This window comes from Grammomys surdaster, unplaced genomic scaffold (genome assembly GCF_004785775.1).
Source record: "Grammomys surdaster isolate TR1022 unplaced genomic scaffold, NIH_TR_1.0 191, whole genome shotgun sequence".
Classification (NCBI taxonomy): Eukaryota; Metazoa; Chordata; class Mammalia; order Rodentia; family Muridae; genus Grammomys; species Grammomys surdaster.
The window spans coordinates 6,790,778-6,811,164 of NW_021604636.1; the positions used below are offsets into that span (position 1 = coordinate 6,790,778).

Genomic DNA, 20,387 nt, shown 5'->3' on the forward strand with positions numbered 1-20,387 from the left:
ATGCTTCCTAGGGGTTTTTATTTAAACTTAGATTGCTCTGTACAGGGCTGTCTTCCTGACACTATCAGAGAGACTATGCCTGTTTTTCCTATTTAAAATTTGAAGCATATTGCAAATGTGTAAAGGGAGTAAGAAATCTCATAACAAAGATGTGTCCATAGCCATGCCCAGGACACCGAGGGCTGGGGACTGACTCTTCCATGCCTAAGAACATAGGAAGGCTTCTTCAGTGCTTCCACGGGAAACTGTATCAGCAAAGTGGGCAACTTCTGTGAGTTCAAGGCCAACCTGGTCTACACAGTGAATTCCAAGCTAGCCAGGGCTACATTTGAGACTCTGTCTCAAAATAAACACACACACACACACACACACACACACACACACACACACACACACGGCACAAGCACCCTGTTCTCCCTACTTTGGAAGTCCACATTCACAGCCATTATCATGGTCTTTCCCCTCCCACCTTCTTCCATCCATACAGTGCTTATGAATATGCTCATGCTTGGGAAAAAGACTGACACACAGAAGAATGGACTGGAGGTGGTGTTTGGTGGGCTGAGTGGCCCTCACTGGGGCACAGCAAAAGCTTGCTAGATGTCAGTGTTATTTCTAGTCTCCTTTTCGCTCTCAGACACAGCTTCCAAACAACAGCAGCCTCTCTCTCCTCAGCTCCCCAAAGCTCCAAGAGCACTTAGGGTCATAGGTCTCCCAATTAGAGACCCAACATTGGATATTATAGGAGCCTGCTCAATGAGACTAGCTTCCTTTGTTAACTATAATTTCATTGAAAACCTGAAGTCTAATTGTTTCATCTTCTTGATATCTCGGTTTTCTTTTTTGTTGAATATTCATTGTCTATCACTGTAACACAAGTTTCTACCCCTGGGGAGATGTAAACAAGGGCTACCCCTCCTTCTAAAGTCCCAATCACAAATGGAGGCACAATTCTGGTAAAGTTCACTCTGGGAAGCCAATGAGCTTATTTGGCTTTCTTACAAAGCATAGGTTATTTACCAGAACATGGAATATTCCTTTCCCAACAGGCTGTACCTGGAAATCCTTTGGCCTGCAGGGAAGAGGGCTCCCAGGTAACTGCCTTGCTGGAGCCTCCTCCCCCTTAGTCTTTCCAGACCTAAATTATCAGGCAGTAGAGAACAGCGAATATTCAGATGAGGGTCTTGTGACCCTTCTTCACTCCTCTATGCATGGATGTAAAGAAGCCCAGCCAGGATAGCTCCTTGGCTGAATTCCCCAACATGGCAGTTGCTTGGTTGGTGGGACGGTCGTGCAAAACAGTCACATTCTTATACAGTGTTAGTTACTTTTCACAGTTATCTATCTGGCCGTCACGTGTGTGTGTGTGTGTGTGTGTGTGTGTGTGTGTGTGTGTGTGTGTGCGTGTCTGTGTCTGTGTGTCCTCATATATATTCAAGAATTTATTAGAAAATTACTTATTGACTACCAATTTTGTGAAGGATACCCTATTAAACACTACACGCTATTTGAAGAAACACAGGTGGTATGGCTGAGCCTTCTGCAGCCTAGAACTGAAGAGACCAAACATTATAGACATGAAACAAGTCAAGGAGGTGGAGCAGCAGAACAACCGGGCAAGGATGTATAGCCTTGCAGATTGCTAAGAGTGCCAACAGGACCCAATCCAACCCTGAAATCTGTTAGAATTCAGATCTCTCATAGTCGATCCACCTCATACGACTGTTACAGAGTTTCATTTCCTCCAGGCTGGATACCAGAGAATTCTATAAACATTTGTGGGTCTTTTGTTTGTTGATTTTTTTTTTTTGCTTTGCAAACTATATTTAGGAGCCAACACTTAGGTATAGTCTGACTCTAAAGCAGAGAGTATCACACAGTTTAATATTTTTATTATTTCAGCCATGTCTTAGTTTTGGCTAATATTATTATGAGAAAACACCAGGATCAAAAGCAACCTAGGGAGGAAAGGGTTTATTTGGCTTACATATCTTGAATCACAGTTCACTGAGGGATGCCAAGGTAGGAACTCAAACTGAGTGGGAACCTGGAGGCAGGAGGTGATGCAGAGGCCATGAGGAGAGCTGCACACTAGCTCACTCCTCATGGCTTGCTCAGCCTGCTTTCTAATAGCATCCAGGACCACCAGCCCAGGGATAGCACCACCCAAAAGGGCTGGGTCCGCCCTCATTGATCTCTAGTTAAGAAGATGTCCTACAGACTTTTCTGTTTACAGCCCATCTTCTGGAGGTATTTTCTCAGTTGAGGTTCTCTCTTCTCAGATGACTCTAGCTTATGTCAAGTTGCCATAAAACTTAGCCAGCACAACAAGTTATGTTGGCCCATCCAGGTTACCTTGTGCTCGCACGCCTCCAGTCTCCAATGGAGATGGTATGAGGCCAACGATGTGATTTCCACTCAGTTAGTCAGCCCCAGGACTCACCTTCACAAACAAGAACACATCCAAAGGCTGGGTGGTGGTGGCTCACGCCTTTAATCCCAGCACTTGAGAGGCAGAGGCAGGCAGATTTCTGAGTTCGAGGCCAGCCTGGTCTACAGAGTAAGTTCCAGGACAGCCAGGACTACACAGAGAAACCCAAACCAGAGGCTCCACCATGGGACTCTCTGGTTGAGGAAAGTGGGTCTTCATTTCATTTAGACCCAATCAGGGAAGAAGCCAAGTGGTTATCAGTGCTGGAATGTTCTGCAGCAGGACTTGTCTGAGAAACATGGGCAGTGTGAGGGAAGGCTTCTCAAACCCAGGAGCTCCCACTGACAGGCTTGGGAATATCTGCCTCCATTACCGACATCCTGTTTGAGTTACAGACTCCCTGTCACTCTGAGCGCCTAGGCTTGTAGTTGTTAATTGGTTTTCCACAGTCTGCACAGTGAAGTGACAGGTTTGATGGGTGCAATTAGAACACCTGCTGCAAATGACTCATTTCTTTTGTTCTGGGGCAAACTGTTTCAGGTTTAGGACTTTTTAAAAATTCATTGTGGAACACAAAGGGGAAGAAAAACAGACCCTTCCATCTGAGTAACAGATTTTGATTTACTGAATTACTGTTTAAAAAAAAAAACAAAAAAAAAACAAAACAAAAAACAAAAACCTCTGCAGGTCTGGCCACTTTGCTTCCAGACAGATCAGGATGCAAAACTGGCAAAACTGAATTACAGTGATACTACAGATTATTGTCTACATGCTCGATAGCTCAGCAGATGAAGCATGAATCAGTCAGCCATGCAAAGTTTTGTACAAAATAATGCAAATGATGCATGATTTTTAAAATTTGCCCCCCAAAATGATATATTGCCATAGTTCACATTCTCCTGTTTTGAAAGCCATATTCTCCTAAACACAATTAGAATTAACTTGGTAAAATATTCATGAAATAAAATGTACCATTGTCCTGATGTTAAGAGAGCATCAGTGCCTCTGAGAGGAATGGTACAGATGGAGACAAGGGGCACCAGCATCTCTTGGGCTGAGAAAGGTTTAGATCTGCCAACTGCAGGCTCCAGAGGAGAGGAGATGATTCCTGTGGTGCCTTGCAAGGGCGTGGTGCCTGGTGAGGACCTACCAGGGAGAACCAAGCCACACTCTCACTGCTGTGCTCAGAGTTGCTGCCCAGCAGTGAGTTTTAAGGAAGACACTTGGGATGAGTGTGAGGGGATCTCTGCCAGCCTTGCTCAGAGCTAACTCTGCAGGAACCTCAGGCCCCCGGTCTTCTGGCTCATGGGAGCCTTCATCATCAGAGGTTCCTGGTTCTCATAGGTAGAAGCTCTGTGGCCCTTGACATACACTAAGCTGCTCTACATCATGATGAAGGATGCTTGTTGGAAATTATGCAGTATAGAACAACCTACAAAATATTCAGAACAGTCTAAACAGCCAATGCTAGAACGAATTAAATGAAATACATAGAACAAGTTAAATGAAATACATGAACACAGGAGACCCTGCAAAGCCACCCGTCATGTCTGGGGGGGATATTTAGAATGAGTGACAAACTTGGCAATTGTATCTGTAAAAAAAAAAAGATAAATATAAAAATAATGAATTTGATATGACCTCTATTTCTGTAGAAGCACATTCATGTGCATATGCATAAGGTTTATGATTTCTGAAAAGTATGTTTCTGTTTAATCCTTTTCTAAAAATACATTTGTTTTATTATTTGGATAAAAATAAAAAGAGAGAGAGAGAGCATCAGTGGTCTTAAATGCATTCACACTGCTGTGCATCTGTCTCCGGACCGAGGTTCTTCTTCTGACACTCAAAAGTCCAACTCATTTAGTAATACTTCCAATTCTCCATCCCTCACCCACCCTCAGCTCCCAGTGAACACTTTTCTGTTTTCAGTCTCTAGAAGATGGACCACTCAAGGTATCAGATACAAATAGGACCATCTCGTATCTGTGTTGCTACATGTGGTGGTTTGAATAGGTATGGCCCTTATAGACTCATGTGTTTGAATGTTTGGCTATAGGGAGTGGTACTGTTAGGACGTGTGACCTTATTGGAGGAGGTGTGGCCTTCTTAGAGGAAGTGTGTCACTGTGGAGATGTGGCTTTGAGGTCTTAAATGCTCGAGCAACATTCAGTCTGAAGCACATCCAGTCTCCTCCTGCTGCCTTTGGATCAAGATGTAAAACGTGGCTCCTCCAGCACCATGTCTGCCTACACTCTACCAAGCTTCCCATGAGGATCATGTACTGAACCTCTGAACCTGTAAGGCAGCTCCAATGAAACGTTTTCCTTTATAGTAGTTGCCTTGGTCATGGTGTCTCTTCACAGCAACAAAACCTTAAGTAAGACCCTATACCTGGCTCACTTCACTTAGCACAGTGCCTTCAAGTTTTATACACATTTCAACATATGTCAGAATTTCCTTCCTTTATAGGCTGACTAACACCCCATTGTTTGTATGCACGTTGTGTTTTCCAACTTGCTCATCAATAGACATTTGGACTGTGTCTTAGTTAGGGTTTGTTTTTACTGCTATGAAGAGACTCCAACACCAAGGCAACTCTTATAAAGGACAATTGGGGCTGGCTTACAATTTCAGAGGTCCAGTCCATTATCATCATGGTGGAAAGCATGGCAGCATGCAGAAAGGCATGGTGCTGGAAGAATCAAGAGTTCTACATCTTGATGACAAGGCAGCCAGATGGAGACTGTCTCCCACAGCAGAGAGCAAAAGGGTCTCTTCCATACTGGGCGGAGCCTGATCATAGGAAGAGACCTCAAAGCCCACCACCACAGTGAAACATTTCTTCCAACAAGGCCACACCCCCTCATAGTGCCATTCTCCATGGGCCAAACATTCAAACCCATAAGTCTATGGGGTTCAAACCTATTCAAACCACCAAACATCACTTCCAGCATCTGACTACTGTAAATAATATCTTAAATAAATAAACAAACATGAGTCCTTAGTTTCAATTCCTTGAGGATATAGTCAGAAGGAAGATTAGTGAATCATGTGATTTTTATTTTTAACGTTTTGAAAAATTGCAAAACTGCTTTCCATAATGGTCATACCATTTTGTACCCCCAGCAGCATACAGGTCTTTCTACATTCTGGACTTTACTTCTTATCATCCAGTTGTCTTTCTTTCTTCTGTTTTGATAATATTCATCCTACTAAGTTTCTCATGGCTACTGTGATTTTTATTCCTCTTGATAACTATCAGTGTTGAATACCTTTTAATGTGCTTATTGGCCACGTGTACATTATCTTTAGAGAAATTTCTATTTAAGTCCTTGGCCCTTTTAAAACTTAGGGTATTTATTGCTGAATTATAAAAGTTCTTTATGTAGTCTGTATATGAAACCCTTATCTAATATGTGATTAGAAATAGGTTCTTCATTTTGATCTTTGATGTCCAAAAGCTTTTTATTGTGATGAGGCCCAGTTTATTTGCTGTTTTATTGTCTGTCCCAGAAATTGTCGTACCCAAGAAACCAAATCCAATGCCATAAAGTTTTCCTTATCCCAAGAATTTCACAACTTTAGTTTTTTCTTTAGGTCTTTGACCGGCTTTGAGTTCATTTTTTAAACACAGTATAAGGTAAGGGTCCTGTTTTGCAAATGCCTATCTGGGTTTCCCAGCACCACTTTTTAGAAGAACCAACCTTCCACATGGGATGTTCTTGGTGCTTTTGTTGGAAATTATTTGCCCGTGTATGCAACGGTTTATTTTTGTGACTTCTTCTATCTTACTCCACAGCTCTCCCATAAGTCAGTCTCACAGAAGCACAACACTGTTTTGATTACTGTAGTTTTAAAGTATGTTTTGAAATTTAAAAAAATCTCCCAACTTTGTTCTTTTTCATGGTTGCTTTGGGGATTCAAGATTCCTTGAAATTGTACATAGATTTCAGAATTAATTTTTGTATTCTGCTAAAACAGATCACTGGAATTTTTGGTGATTGCATTGAATATGTAGTCCACTGTGTTATGTGGATAAGCTAATAGTAAGTTTTCTCAGCTGTAAGTGTGGGGTGTCTTTCTTCTCATTTTGTATATTTGGTATTTTTAAATTAGTAACCTGCAATTTTTGTTATTTAGTACTTTCTATTCATTGTTTATCTTTGTTCCTAAGTATCTTATTTTGAAGAGGCTGCTATGGTGAATGGAATTCTTTCTTTAGGTTCATTTTTGGATCGTTTATTGTTAGAGAGAGAAAGACAAGTTCTCTTGGTTCAAAGAATAACGTAATGTATATACAGCGATCTTGGTTTCTTAAGCCATTGCTCAGAAAGCTAAAAAGGGTGAGCTTAGTCAGGAGTAAGTCTGAAAACATTCTAGGCCTAGATTAGATTGTACAAAGGCTAGAAGCTTCTAGAACTAGGCCTAGCTTAGCAGACTGAGGCAGTAAGCCTCCAAGATGACAATTACATCAGGCAAATAAAAGGTACTTTTACAATGTAATAAACTAATGGAAGAACTAGTCACACCCTTGGATTTAGCAACAACACAGTAACTAATCTCTGGCTTGTAGCACAGCAATCCTAGGTAGCAGAGGGCATCATGCCATAGATCTTCTATTGTGACAGCACAAGCCAATAAAGATTAAGGAATATTACCACAGCATATAGATGATAGTTAGCTTTATGTACCTTCCTCAGAGACATGTGTTCTGCCTCTGAGGTGTAACTAAAAGTAATGTTTCTTATTTTAAAAGTGTAAGATTTAGACTGTTGATAGAACATTAGCAGAGAGTATTTACTGAAGCCTGATGAAACCCATGTGCTCTGCCAAAGTGAGCACCTCGGGTACTTCACTGAAATCCCCTTGGGTGGCTCTTAGGCACTGACTGTTCCACCTTTTGTCCTTCTGCCCTTCCTTCCCTGCTCCTTTGAGTCTCCTCTGATTATACATGGTCTCCCTGCTTTTTTTTTTTTTAGCAAGTGAATAATGCATGCAATAAAACCAATCCAAAAGTGAATGTTAAAAGTCCAATGCCCTTTCTCCAGAGGTTACTTGGGTAATTTTATCAGGCCTTATATTTTCTTTTGACTCAGCAAATCTGGCCAGAAGTCATCACCATTTAAACAACCTTCTAATTTTATGTGCTTTGAAAGTTGTTTCAAACTAAGCTTTGAATTCAATGCTAGTTGAGTTTGGTATGCATGCTTCATTTGTGTATGTGTGTATGTGTGTGTTCGTGTGTGTGTGTGTGTGTGTTTGCGTGTGTGTGTGTGTGTGTATGTGAGTGTGTGTGTATAAGCATGTATACACAAGTTGTCTGCATCTGCTTTGGATGTATTTGTATTTGAAAGGGAGCATTGCCAACAATCATCGGGAGCAAATTCATTCAGCTGCATGGGGGAAATGCTAGGTGGGCGGAATGCCTTAGATTTGTTGAAATTTATCGTCAGTAAAAATACACATTTGAACACATTTGAATAAGCCAAAGATTCCATATGCCCGTGAACAGACTGATTTGGGTGGCATAGCATTGTTCCTCCATTCCCTTTCTTACTACGCAAGTGTGGGGAGAGGGCATCTGTGTGCTACATGGTAGAAAATGCACATTCAGAGAAGCGTAATGTCCTCCCTCCTCCCTTCTGTGTCCCCTAACTCATGCATACAGTGTGTGGCGTGCAGCCTACACGTGAAATAGACACCTTTCCCCAAGAGATGCATTGCTATGTGTGTGAAGGCTGCCATTTCACTGCAGAATCAGACCTGGACTCCAGGCCTCTGGACAGTCACAAGAGTTAAATCTCTAAGAATCTCACATTCTCTCTACTCCTGTATATCTGGCGTTGTGCTGATATTTAATGTCTATTGACAAAACAAAGGTCTTTGTGTTTTTCCTGGTTCTGTCTTCTAGAGAATTAACAAGAAACGCTTACTCAGATTCCATTCTGTGCACTTCACTATGCTTTAATGACATTTTTAATCATCCAGAAACTTAGTATAACAATTTCCTTTTTTTTTTTAAATCAAGATTCGAACAAGCTTTTATTACCAGTTTGATCAGTAGTGTGGCAGAAAAGGACAGTTATTTTTGGATTGCTCTTCAAGACCTAAACAATATAGGAGAGTACACTTGGAAGACCGTGGGGCAGAGGGAGCCGGTGCAGTACACACACTGGAACACACATCAACCCAGTGAGTAGTCCCCCTCAATACCAGTTCACCCCACTCCCACCCTCACCCCTGCAAACCTGTTCCCTTGACCCTGAATTCCCTCTACCCTTTGATCATTTCCTTCAATTTCTCCTTAATGTTTTCTTAATATCTAATGTCACTAAAATGATCATAATAGGTCTATGTAAGGCAACACAGGGTGGCCATTTTAAAGTTTATATGTATTGCAATGCTTTCAGGGATACAGCTATTGCTGCAGACCACACTTGCCTTAGGTTTTGGAAAGTTCTGTCCTCCTTCCATCTTTTCCTACAGACCCTCCTCATAGTCCGTGAATCACAAGGGATTAACCAGTCTAGAATAATCCAGGTATAAGAAATGAGCCATCTAACCAGTTCATAGTTGTGACCACTGGCATCCCTGGGGAATATAGGACCTTTACTGGAATGCTGCTCTAGTGTGTCTTCATGGATTCCTGAAGTTCTGATATCAAAGCCATCAGCCCTATTAGCTCCTCTAGGTCCCAGTGCACAAATCTGTGCCTGGTTGACCAATTTCAGAGATGCTCATTGCTTTGGCCACATACTAAAATAGAACTAGTGTAAAAATAATCTTCGGGTGGTAGAGAAGCTTAGGTTGACAGCCTAGACTATACATTCCTTCTTTATTCCAGCATAAACACATTTAGAAGACTTGGTCAATTTCTTGTCTGTGATGTTTCATCAATACAAAGGAGGCAGTAGATTTCCTCTGTATCTGAAGGAAATATGTGAGTGGGCTCAAGCTGTATCCTCTCAGAAGGTGGTGGGATCTTTATACAAATCTCTCGATCCATCCAGAAACCAAGCTAAAGAGTCTTAAGTAGACCGAAGAGAGATGAGCACTAGTGAACTGTGAAATGGTATGAGACACCCAAGGAAAGGCTTACACAGCATCTCTGTGATGCCAGCACCAGAGTGAGGCTGGAGCAGAAGACTCATGAGTTGGAAGTTAGCATGGGCTACATAGGAAGCTAGAGACCAGCTTGGACTATATAGAGATCATGTTTAAAATGCTATATAATTGGGTTTTGTTTTTATAGAGTGTGTGTGTGTGTGTGTGTGTGTGTGTGTGTGTGTGTGTGTCACAGAGCATGTGTGGCAGAGGATAACTTTAGAAAGATCATACAGATCCCAGGTTGTCAGGGTTGGCAGCAGGCGTCTTTATCTATTGAGCTATCTTGCCAGCCCTTCTCCCCGCCCCCTCTTTATTTTTATTACTATAAAAGTCTAGCCAGAGGTTATTTCCCTAATTTCAACTCCAAAACAGTGATAGGCAAAGTGTCACTAGTTTATAAAATTGAATGATGAAGTCGTCAGTAATTCTCACTGTGGATCACATGACTGTATGTCATGAGTTTCCCTGATCAGTTCCAATCTGTGTCTATTGTCTTCCATCAGTTAAGCACACCTGTTTTCACTCTAGCCTCATCTGTTGAGATGAATCTATATGTGTTACATAGGACTTTTAAGAAAAGAGAAGTACAGTAAGAAAAATGTAGCTGTTTGTCCTCTCCCTACCTCCTATCGCCAACGCTTTCCACTGTTAACTGGTGTCATTCCATTGCTTTGTGTGTATGTGTTTGCAGTTTTCTATTTTCTATTTTATGTACAGATGTTTTGCCTACATTAGTGTCTGTGAGGGTCTCTACAAACACCATAGCTATTGGAGTGTCAATCCACAATAGACAAGAAGACAGTTTGCTCCAACGTGAGTTGGTAGCCCATGTTGATTCCAACTTCAAGAGTCTGACTCAAAGTAGTTTATTTTAGGCATAGTTAAGTGCAGGACAATTTGGAAAAGGTTTCCAGGTGATAATTAACTCAATCCCACATGCATAACAAAGCTTAAGGTGTGATTACATCAAAACTCTTTGTAAAGTACTAGTGACCTCTTCTATAAAGATGAGTTCTATAGATTAACTGAGGAAACTTAATGCTCAAGATAACGAACTAGGGAAGGACCAGTGTGCCCCACCCACACATATAGTACAAAGGCCACCAGGGACTCACTGCATCCACTTCTAGCCTTCTCAGCAGAAAATAGGTGACACATCTCTCCCTTTAAGAGACAAGCCTGTGTGTTTAACATCCCTGGTTCCCCCAGTACTTATCTGTGAGCATAAGAACGTACATTCTTCCTACACGTGTCCATCCATCATTTGCTTGGCTGGTATCCACAGAAGGCAGAAGAGAGTTTCAGATCCCCTATAACTGAGTAAACTATGGTTGTAAGCCAGCACATGGGTACTGGGAATTGAACCCAGGTCCTATAGAAGAATGGCCAATCCTCTTAAACACTGAGTCATTTCTCTAATCCCAGTCTTTTATTTTGCAACTTATGGTTTGTTCTGAAGAACTTTCTAGACCAATACTTGTAAATCAGTACTTTCCGTATCTCAATAGATACTAGTTTCCAGCATGTCAGTTTTGAAAGGGCATTCCCATTCAAGCCACAGCAATGAAAACATGTGGGATGAGTGTTGTATGAAATATAAGATACAGCATTTGAATGGTTAAATCTAGGAAGATCGATAATGAGTTATCATGGGCCTCCATAGAGGAAGTACTGTTCCACCTTTAATTAAAAAAACATAATAGAATTTTATATCTACAGAAATAGAATTTACTAAGTTTGAAAAAATGTGGAGCCAAATAATCATAGACAGTGCTGAGAGATTTCTGTGATTCCAAGTAACTAGAGAGTAAGTTATATGGAGACAAATTACAAAATATAGGGCCAAAAACGGTGAAACCACAGCTTAATTTTTTTTAAAAAAAATATTTATTTATTTTATTTATATGAAAACACTGTTGCTGTCTTCAAGCACACCAGAATAGGGCATCAGATCTCATTACAGATGATTGTGAGCCACCATGTGGTTGCTGGGAATTGAAGTCAGGACGTCTGGAAGAGCAGTCAGTGCTTTTAACTTCTGAGCCATCTCTCCAGCCCCATAGCTTAAAGTTTTAAGCTCAAGATCCTTCCCTTATTCTCTAGGAATGGGAAGCCTAACAGTTTGGCTCAAGTAAACATTAAGATCAGAACTGCTTGGCTGTGGATATAGCTAGTGCTTGTCTAGCCTACATGAGGCTGTGGGCTCTGTCCTAACACTAAAAATACTTATCTTCACTGAAGATATTAGGATGAGACTAATAGCCATGAGAAATCATGTGGGGGATAGCTTAATATGTACAGAGTACCCACTACTGAGTCATACTCAAGGTGAGATGATTTTAGGAAAGTTACTTTCTCCATCTCTGTTTCTTTATGATTAAGGTAAAGGATTAACAGTAGTAGTGTCTACCTTAATATGGTTTTGTGAGGATCAAATGAAACTTTACAGTGTCTGCTGTACTGTAATCTTAGCCCTTCATATCACAATGTGTAATATCTCACTTAAGCCTAGAATAACTGGGTTAGTCTGTTAAGATTCCTCACATACACACTCCAGATGTGTAAACTCTCACTCTGGGATGGGCCAGCCACTTATATGAACACTCTGGAGAACCATAAGACCCCACAGGAAACTCTGACTTAGTCTCTGGGTTTTTTTTTTTTTAGCACTTATAACCCAGCTTTAAATGTTTTGAAAACATTCCTTTAGACTGCCTGAATTTAAAAAAAAAAATAACATGGAAAGATCAAAGAAGGACATTTGTATTCTCTTTGTTAGCTACGTGGTTTAAATAGCTGTACTTTCCAAAGACTTCCAGTTCCCAGCCCAGCATGTGAGAAACTTAGAAGGATCCATGCCGAAAATAAAAAATTGAACACTTCTGATAATTCTTAGATCCATCAGAAAAACTCAATCAGAGGACAAAGCCCTGCCCTCTAAACCAGCAGTTCTCAACCTATGGGCTACAACCTCTTTGGGAATCAAACAACCCTTTCACAGAAGTTGCCTGAGACCATCAGAAAACACAGATATTTGCATTACAATTCATAAGGATAGCAAAATTACAGTTATGAAATAGCAATGAAAGTAATTTTAGGGCTGGAGGTCACCACAACATGAGGACCCAAATTGAGGGGTCACAGCTTTAGAAAGGTTGAGAACCACTGCTTAAATTGAAGAGACAAACAAGACTACAGAACCTCACCCTCATAGGGCAGAAACTTACAAGCAGAATCCTTCCAGGGGCCAAGGGCTGGGGCAGGATAACTCAACACACACCTATGAGGCTGCTGGAGGCTGGGTGAGGGCATCTGTGAGCCTATCCTGTAGGGCCCATCACAGGAGCTCCTCTGCCTCCATTCTGTAAGCTCCGCCTCTAGCAGCAACGTCAAGCTCTCACAATGAACCTTGGGAAAAAAAATCTCCTCATGCTTCTAGCTGAGGGAGAGGTGAGAACATTCTGTCCTTGACAAAGCAGAAGAGACTGGTTTAGGAGGAAGAGTGGTACCCAGTGCCATTCTTCTCCAGCCATTTTTGTCCCCATAAGAAGAGAAAGCCCTCACAGTTGAATTCAGGAACCAAAACCCTGCCGATCAGGCTCAAAGGGCGTAAAGCATACCCCTCCGTGGCTCGTGGCTCATGAGCGCAAATGTTTACCAAGTTCCTTTTACCAAGTGAATCACATCCAGGGGCAGAACCACTGTCACAAGCTCAAAGGCTGAATGCACTGATAGAAAAAACTGAACAAGCATCAGAACCAGTCATGTGACAGGAAGGTTGGAATTATCAAGCAACCTTGAAGTTCTAATTAATATTCTGAAGGCTTTAATGGAAAGCAGAGAGATGGGCGTTCTAAGGAAGAAGACAAAAGAGCAAATGAGAGACACAAAGTACTCCAACAGGATGCCTGTGGCTTATTAATACCCCACACTCGCTAAGCGAGGGAACCCTGTACTACAGGCTGTGGTGGAGAAATGTAGGAAAACCTGAGAAACGGAGGAAAGGAAAGAAAAAGAGCAAACTACACAAGAACTGTAGGATAGTTAAACATCTTTAAATACGTGTGATGGAACAGCAGAAGGACGAGAAGAGAGATGGGAGCAGGAATGATCCTCAATGAGTGTCTCCAAAGGAAAGATAGTAGAAGTTCAGAGAACACCAAACAAGGGTAATGCCTTTCCCCTGAAAAACTACAACTATACATATCCTTTTCTTTGGAGGTTTCTTTTATTGATTGAATTAGATTTTTCTTTCTATTATTATCATCATCATCATCATCATTATATTTAATCTTTTTTTACAGTGCAGTTGTTATCCCCTTCCAGGATTAGATTCCTTTTTCATACACTATATCTTGATTATGGTTTTCCCCCTCTCTACTCCTCCCAGTTCCTCAACCACCTCACTTCCCATTCACATATATCCCTTTTCTGCCTCATTAGAAAACACACAATCATCTAAGAGACAATAATAGAATAAAATAAAACAAGATAAGGCAAAGCCAAACACATCAGAACAGGACAATACAAATAGGAAGAAAAGAGCTCAAGAAAAGGCACAAGAAATATATAGAGAACCGAAGACTCATTTGCATACTCAGAATCCCATAAAAACATAAAGCCAGAAGCTATATAGATACACAAAGAACCTATAGGGTAATTAAAAGAAAAACAAAATTGAAAATATTTTTAAAAGAAAAAAAATCCAACATGACATCTAAGACAAGGAGCCTTCAAAGAGGGTGTTGAGTTCGTTTTCTGTTGGCCACCTACTGCTGGACATGCAGCCTACCCTTAAGAGTAGTTTGTTTCCATAGTGCCCTGGGAGAAAACTAATCTTTCCTTTACATGTGGTTATCAGTTGGAGATAGGTTAGGGATGGGGGCATGTGTCCAGAACCTTTCAGCTTTAGGACCCCTTCTAGTATAGACCTATGTAAGCACCATGCATGCTGGCTCGGTCTCTTAAGTTCATATGTGTCTCAGTCTTATTGTGTTTCTGATGCCTTGTTTCCTTGGTGCCCTCCATGCCCTCTGGCTCTTACACTCTGTCTCCTCTTCTGTGGGGTTCCCTGATCCTTGAGGGATTTGATGAAGGTATCCATTTAGGGCTGAGTGTTTCAAAGTCCATAAACTTTGTCCATAAACACCAACTCAGTTCCAATGGGTTACAGTAATGCTACAATAGTGTCTGACTGTGGGTCTGTGTTTTTTTTGTTTGATTGTTTGTTTGTTTGTTTGTTTGTTTGTTTCCATTTGCTGTAGAAGGGAGCTTCTGTGATGATGGCTGAGCAAGGTACTGACTGTCATTAGGTGTAATCTTATTATGTTCTTATAGTAGAACACTAGTATTTGGTTTTGCCCTAGGTCCCTGGGCTGTCTAGTCTCAGGTTGTTGGACATGCGAGCCATGTTAGGTATGGGTTCTATCTCATAGAGTGGCCCTTAAGTCAAATCAGATATTGGTTAGTTACTTCCAACCAATGGAGTTGGCGTTGGGTCACCATTGCACTAGCATATCTTGCAGGCAGGACACCATTGTAACTGGGTTGGTGTTTATGTTTCTCTTTTGGTAGTGTGCTGTTACAGGATATTTGATCACACTGTGAACCCTGAGATTGTGTTTTTAAAAAAGTTGTTTCTAGTTGTGGTGAGGCTCAGCCCTTAGCACACACCTTTAATCCCTCTGGCTGGAATAATTAGTACACACCTTTAATCCTAAACAATGAAGGTAAAGTTAGTTTATTGAAGGGAAGCACTCATGTTTAAAAGTGATGTCTAGTTGAGTGGCAGACAAAGTGATGAACCAGAAAAAAATTTGACAGAATAGGACATGTCCTCACAAGAAAAGAGGAAATGGAAGTTACTTAAGAGAGAACAGAGGGGGAAAATGGAGGCAGTTTTACCTGGAAAGTTTTACAAAAACAGGCTGAAGTGAGAACAAGCTATACACAGGTGAAAATAGAAGGAGACAGAAAATGAGAAGAAGCCAGAAGATTAGAATGGGTTGCTAGAGTTAGTTGGAGGCCAAGCAGGAGAAGCAATTCAGGAGAGGCAGAGGGAGGTAAGCCATATTGAATCTTTCATCTTAGAGAGTAGTTTGCTCCAGAATAGCTGAGTTGACCTGCCAGTCAGATCTCAGAAAGAAATAGGAAGTTATTCAGTAATAAGTTTCAAAGGCTGAAAACATCCTAGAGCTAGATTAGCTTGTACAGAGGCTAGAAGCTTCCAGTACTAGGCCTAGGTCAGCAGACAGGCAATATGCCTCCAACACATCAGATGAATAAAAGGTACTTTTGCAGTGTACACAGAATCTTCTAGTACCAAGAACACTAACTCGCAGGGGTGAAAACTCTAGGTAGGCACCAGCTCACCTTCTCCATGTTCAGTGGGTTGTATAGGGGTTGTCTTCAGCAATAGGGCCTTGTTGTCAGCTTGTGGGGAACAATCTATAACCTTGGCAGCAGGGTGAGTTGTTTGGGATTCTTATGGGAACCCTTTGGTCAACAAATCAATTAGATATAACCCATTCCCAATACTGGAAGGTTCATTTGGTGACAAGGATGTCAAAATGAGGCTCTGTTTCCTCCGTTTTTAGGAGATTTTATTTCAATCACCTTCATAAATGTGTATATATTTTCAAAGCTTCAACTGTATTATGTTTGCACACTGTTCCTCAACGGCCCTTAATTTTAGTTGTCTCTCCCTCTATCCCTTCCCTCATCTTCTTCTCCTCTCCCACTCCCTACTTTACTGCCCCTCCCCCATCTTCCATCTATAGCTATCTATTCTACTTCCCTTTCCTAGGGAAATCTATCTGTTCCCTGTCCCCTAGTCCCTCTGTATACACCTAACCTTTGTGACTCTATGGATTATTGTGGTGGTTTGAATAAAAATGGCCCCCACAGACCCATAGAGAGTAGCACTTATTGGAGTAGATGATACTTTGTTGGAGAAAGTGTGTCACTACAGTTGGGTTTCAAGGTCTAAGATGCTCAAGTCAGGCCCAGTGTCTCTCTCTGCCAGCAGGAAGATGCAGAACTCTCAGCTCCCTCTCCAGCACCATGTCTGCCTGCGTGCTGCCATGTTTCCCACCATGATGACAATGGACTAAACTTCTGAACTATAAGCTAGCCCCAATCAAATGTCTTCTTTATAAGAGTAGCCATGTTCATCATGTCTCTTCATAGCAATGAAACCCTAATTAAGACAGTTACCATTGATTTAATGGATTTAACAGCTAATATAAGCAAATACATATAGTATTTGTCTTTCTGAGTCTGGCTTATTTCACTTAGCATGATATAAATGTATGATCTGTGTGTATGCATGTATATGTATATTCATCCATTTACCTGCAAATTTCATTATCTCATTTTTTAAGAGCTGAGTAATACTCCCTTGTGTAAATATATCACATTTTCTTTATCTATTCTTTGTTAAAGGACATCTAGTTGTTTCCAGCTTCTGGGTATTATGCATAGAGCAACAATGACCATGGTCAAGCAAGTGTCTCTGTGGTAAGATGAAGCATCCTTTGAGCATATGCCTAAGAGTATAGTATAGGTAGATGTTGAGGTAGATCAATTTCCATCTTTCTGAGGACCCGACACACTAATTTCCATAATGGCTATACATTTGCACTCTCACCAACAACGGAGGAGTGTTCCCCTTACCCCACATCCTTGTCCGAATGAGCTGTCATTAGTTTTATTGATCTTAGCCATTCTGACAGGTATAAGATGAAATCTCAAAGTAGTTTTGATTTCATTTCCCAGATGGCTAAGAATTTACACATACCATTTTCAAACTTCAGATATAAAAGACAAAAGAGCCATAGTGAGAAAGCACCTTCCATGCCTTAGAGGAAAGATAAGAATTACTCCTGACTTCTCAGAAATCAGGCAGGCAAGAAGGGAGTGTGTGAAATATCTGGTAAGGAAGGTGGGAGGGAAACCCCTAAGAGTTCTATGCTCTGTGAAATTATCCTCTGACACTGAAGGAGAACTATTTTTACAAGATAAGAATTGAAGGACATTTTGCCAGCTGGCCTTGCCTGTGCAAGGAAAATGATATAGAAATGCAGGCCTGTATTTTCTCCTATAAATGAAGTGCCTAACAGGGATGAGAAGGGACTCTGGGTGATTGCAGTGTGTCGCTGTGGGTTCACCAGTTGTGACAAATGTGTCACTGTGGTGTGACATCTCTAGTGAGGGAGAATGTACAGGCAGTAGGAAGGGGTTGTAGGAACGTTCGCCATCCCATTTTACTTTCTGCAGACCTAAAATTTCTATTTTAAATATTTAGTCATTTTTTTAAAATTCTGCTTTTTAAAGATACATGCAAAGTGGCATTACAACAAATTGGGTGGTGTGTCTGTGTCTGTGTCTGTGTCTGTGCGCACACACACACACACACTCATGCACGTGCACATGCACCCGCATGCATTGCTTTAAGGATTCTGTTGACGTCACACAGCTCAGATACAGGAAGCACCACTGCCGGTATTATGGAGCAGTCCCCTTGTTCTGCATTCTGAACACCACTGTGTCAGTTTGTGGCACTGCACTGCCAAGAAAGAGACATTCAAGGATCATGTCTATATCCTGGAATTTTGTTAGAAGTGTCTATACCTGTCAAAATAAATTAATACATTCTGAGCCGACGAAATTTTTGGTTTTCCATGTTAACTTCCTCAGGGCATATTTAGATGTCTAAAATCTGGAAATGAAGCACAGCGCCCTGTCATTCATAAGTTTCTGCTGTAATTTATTTGAGTGGCATTACTCTTCTCTCTTCTCCCTGAAGCAAAAATAACGCTGTGATGCTCAGCGTGCCTATGCGTGCTGACTGACACTGAGTAAATTGTCTCTGAATAAGATGAAAATGTAAATTGTTTCTGGGGAAAATAGCAATATAAAAGGCCCTGTGTTTCCCCTTTCCTTTTAAATTGCAGCTTGTAGAAACACCACCTTAAATCACATCTCCTCTCCTGCCTGTCACAAAAGAACCCATTAGCTCAGGCCCCATGGCAGACTCTTAATCCAGCATAAACTGACTACCTAAATTGACCACTGAACAGGAAGCCAAAGCTTTTTATAAACCCAGCCAAGGCTGTCCTTAAGGTATACCTTCAAGATGATAACACAATTTGATCATTTTTTTCTACTTTGCCTTATGTTCATTAAATATTATAGTGAACCATTAACCAATAATTGAATCATGCTCAAGGTTGTTTCAGTTCTAACCCCAGTCCTGTCCAAGTCTTTTCTTGAAACAGATCTCAGACATCAGAATATTTCATCCACAAATATCACAAGATTATCACTAAAATGTAAGGACTTCCCTGTCAAAAACTACTACAAAGACCACATTTGAAACTATAACTCTTTAATATCATAAATCTTTCAGTTAATTCTCAAATATCTAAATCAGATAGATAGATCTAGGAGATAGATAGATAGATAGATAGATAGATAGATAGATAGATAGACAGACAGACAGACGGGCACATATACTAACTACTATTTAATATATTTAAGGTTTATTTGGATCAGGATCTAAATACCATTTACATAGTATAATTGATTAGTAAAGTCTCCAAAAGTTTGTTTTAACATCTAAATTTTTCTATCCATCCCTTTTTTCTTTTATAGTGTATTTACTGATGTAAGAGGGCTATTCATCCTATAAATTTTCTAAAGTCCACAGCTCATTGTTTAAGCAAAGACCTGATCAATATTGAGGCTTATTTTACTTTAGAAAAACTACTTTTAGGTAGTTACTTGTTCTGTGTAGAGTATCAGAATGTCCAATTTTCTCTTTATGACAGGGAGTTTTTGATGATCAACGTGTAGATTTGTTGATTTGGCAGAGTGCTGTTTTGTTGTTTGGTTTGGTCTGGGGACGAAACTCAGGGTCTTTTCCTGGTGAGGAAGGGCTCCCCTAACAAACTACATCCCCTGGCCTATTCTAAGTGTCTTCATTTATAGGCAGGATATTTCTGGAAGAAAGCCACTCTTTGCAGTGAGTGGGGTTTTTTGTTTGTTTGTTTTGGTTTTTTGGGTTTTTTTTTGTTTTTGTTTTTTTGCTTTGTGGTACAAATGTTGTAGGAAAGCCAGCATAGATGCTTCACACATTTCTCTTCCTAGTTTCCAAAAGGATGATTTCCTCACTAGTATCCTCCAACAGTGAGCAAAGAGAGGCCAAGGGGCTACTCCAACATCACAATGAAGTAAGCGCTTTAAGCATTGGTCTACCTCCAGCCACTGCTCGTGCCCCATCTGTTGGATGGGAATGTCTTCAAGGATGCGACTCTTGCAGTCTTCCACAGTATCCTTGCTATCGCTATGACCAAATGTGAATTCCTGTGCCACTTCCTCAAGAAACCCCACGTTTTTTTTTAATGGCAAGTAATGTAGTCTCCACATAAATCTGGTCATAAGGAGGCTCACTGTGAGATTGTTCTTGTTTATCAGCTATTTCCTTGGACATGTCTGGGAAACATGCTGCCTGTGTGTTTGCTTGCACTGCACGTGTGAGGATGAGATGCTTTTCTGGGTTCAAACCCACAGTTTCAGTTTCAATCCAGGACAACAGAGTTATTGCTTAATTTGTCTTTTATTTGTATTTTCTTTTATGCCACAATTCTCAAGTCTCTGGACACCAAGAAATTCTGACATTTTTCTTTTTTAAAAACAGCAAAAGGACTCCCCTACCCTTTGTATTTTGAAAGAAGTAGAACATTATAAAACACTAAACATGGATTTGAACCACACTAGTCATTGCTATTGGTGAGAGAGAGAGAGAGAGAGAGAGAGAGAGAGAGAGAGAGAGAGAGAGAGAGAG

General features: G+C 40.8%; 1 protein-coding gene across 1 annotated transcript in view; it reads left to right on the plus strand.

Annotated features, from left to right (window-relative positions):
- Pla2r1 (phospholipase A2 receptor 1) overlaps positions 1-20,387 on the plus strand; it is a 120,332-nt gene that overhangs the window by 57,694 nt on the left and 42,251 nt on the right. The window contains exon 11 of the mRNA XM_028769271.1: positions 8,463-8,626. Coding sequence (XP_028625104.1) covers positions 8,463-8,626 — 164 coding nt within the window. The remainder of the gene's footprint in view (positions 1-8,462; positions 8,627-20,387) is intronic.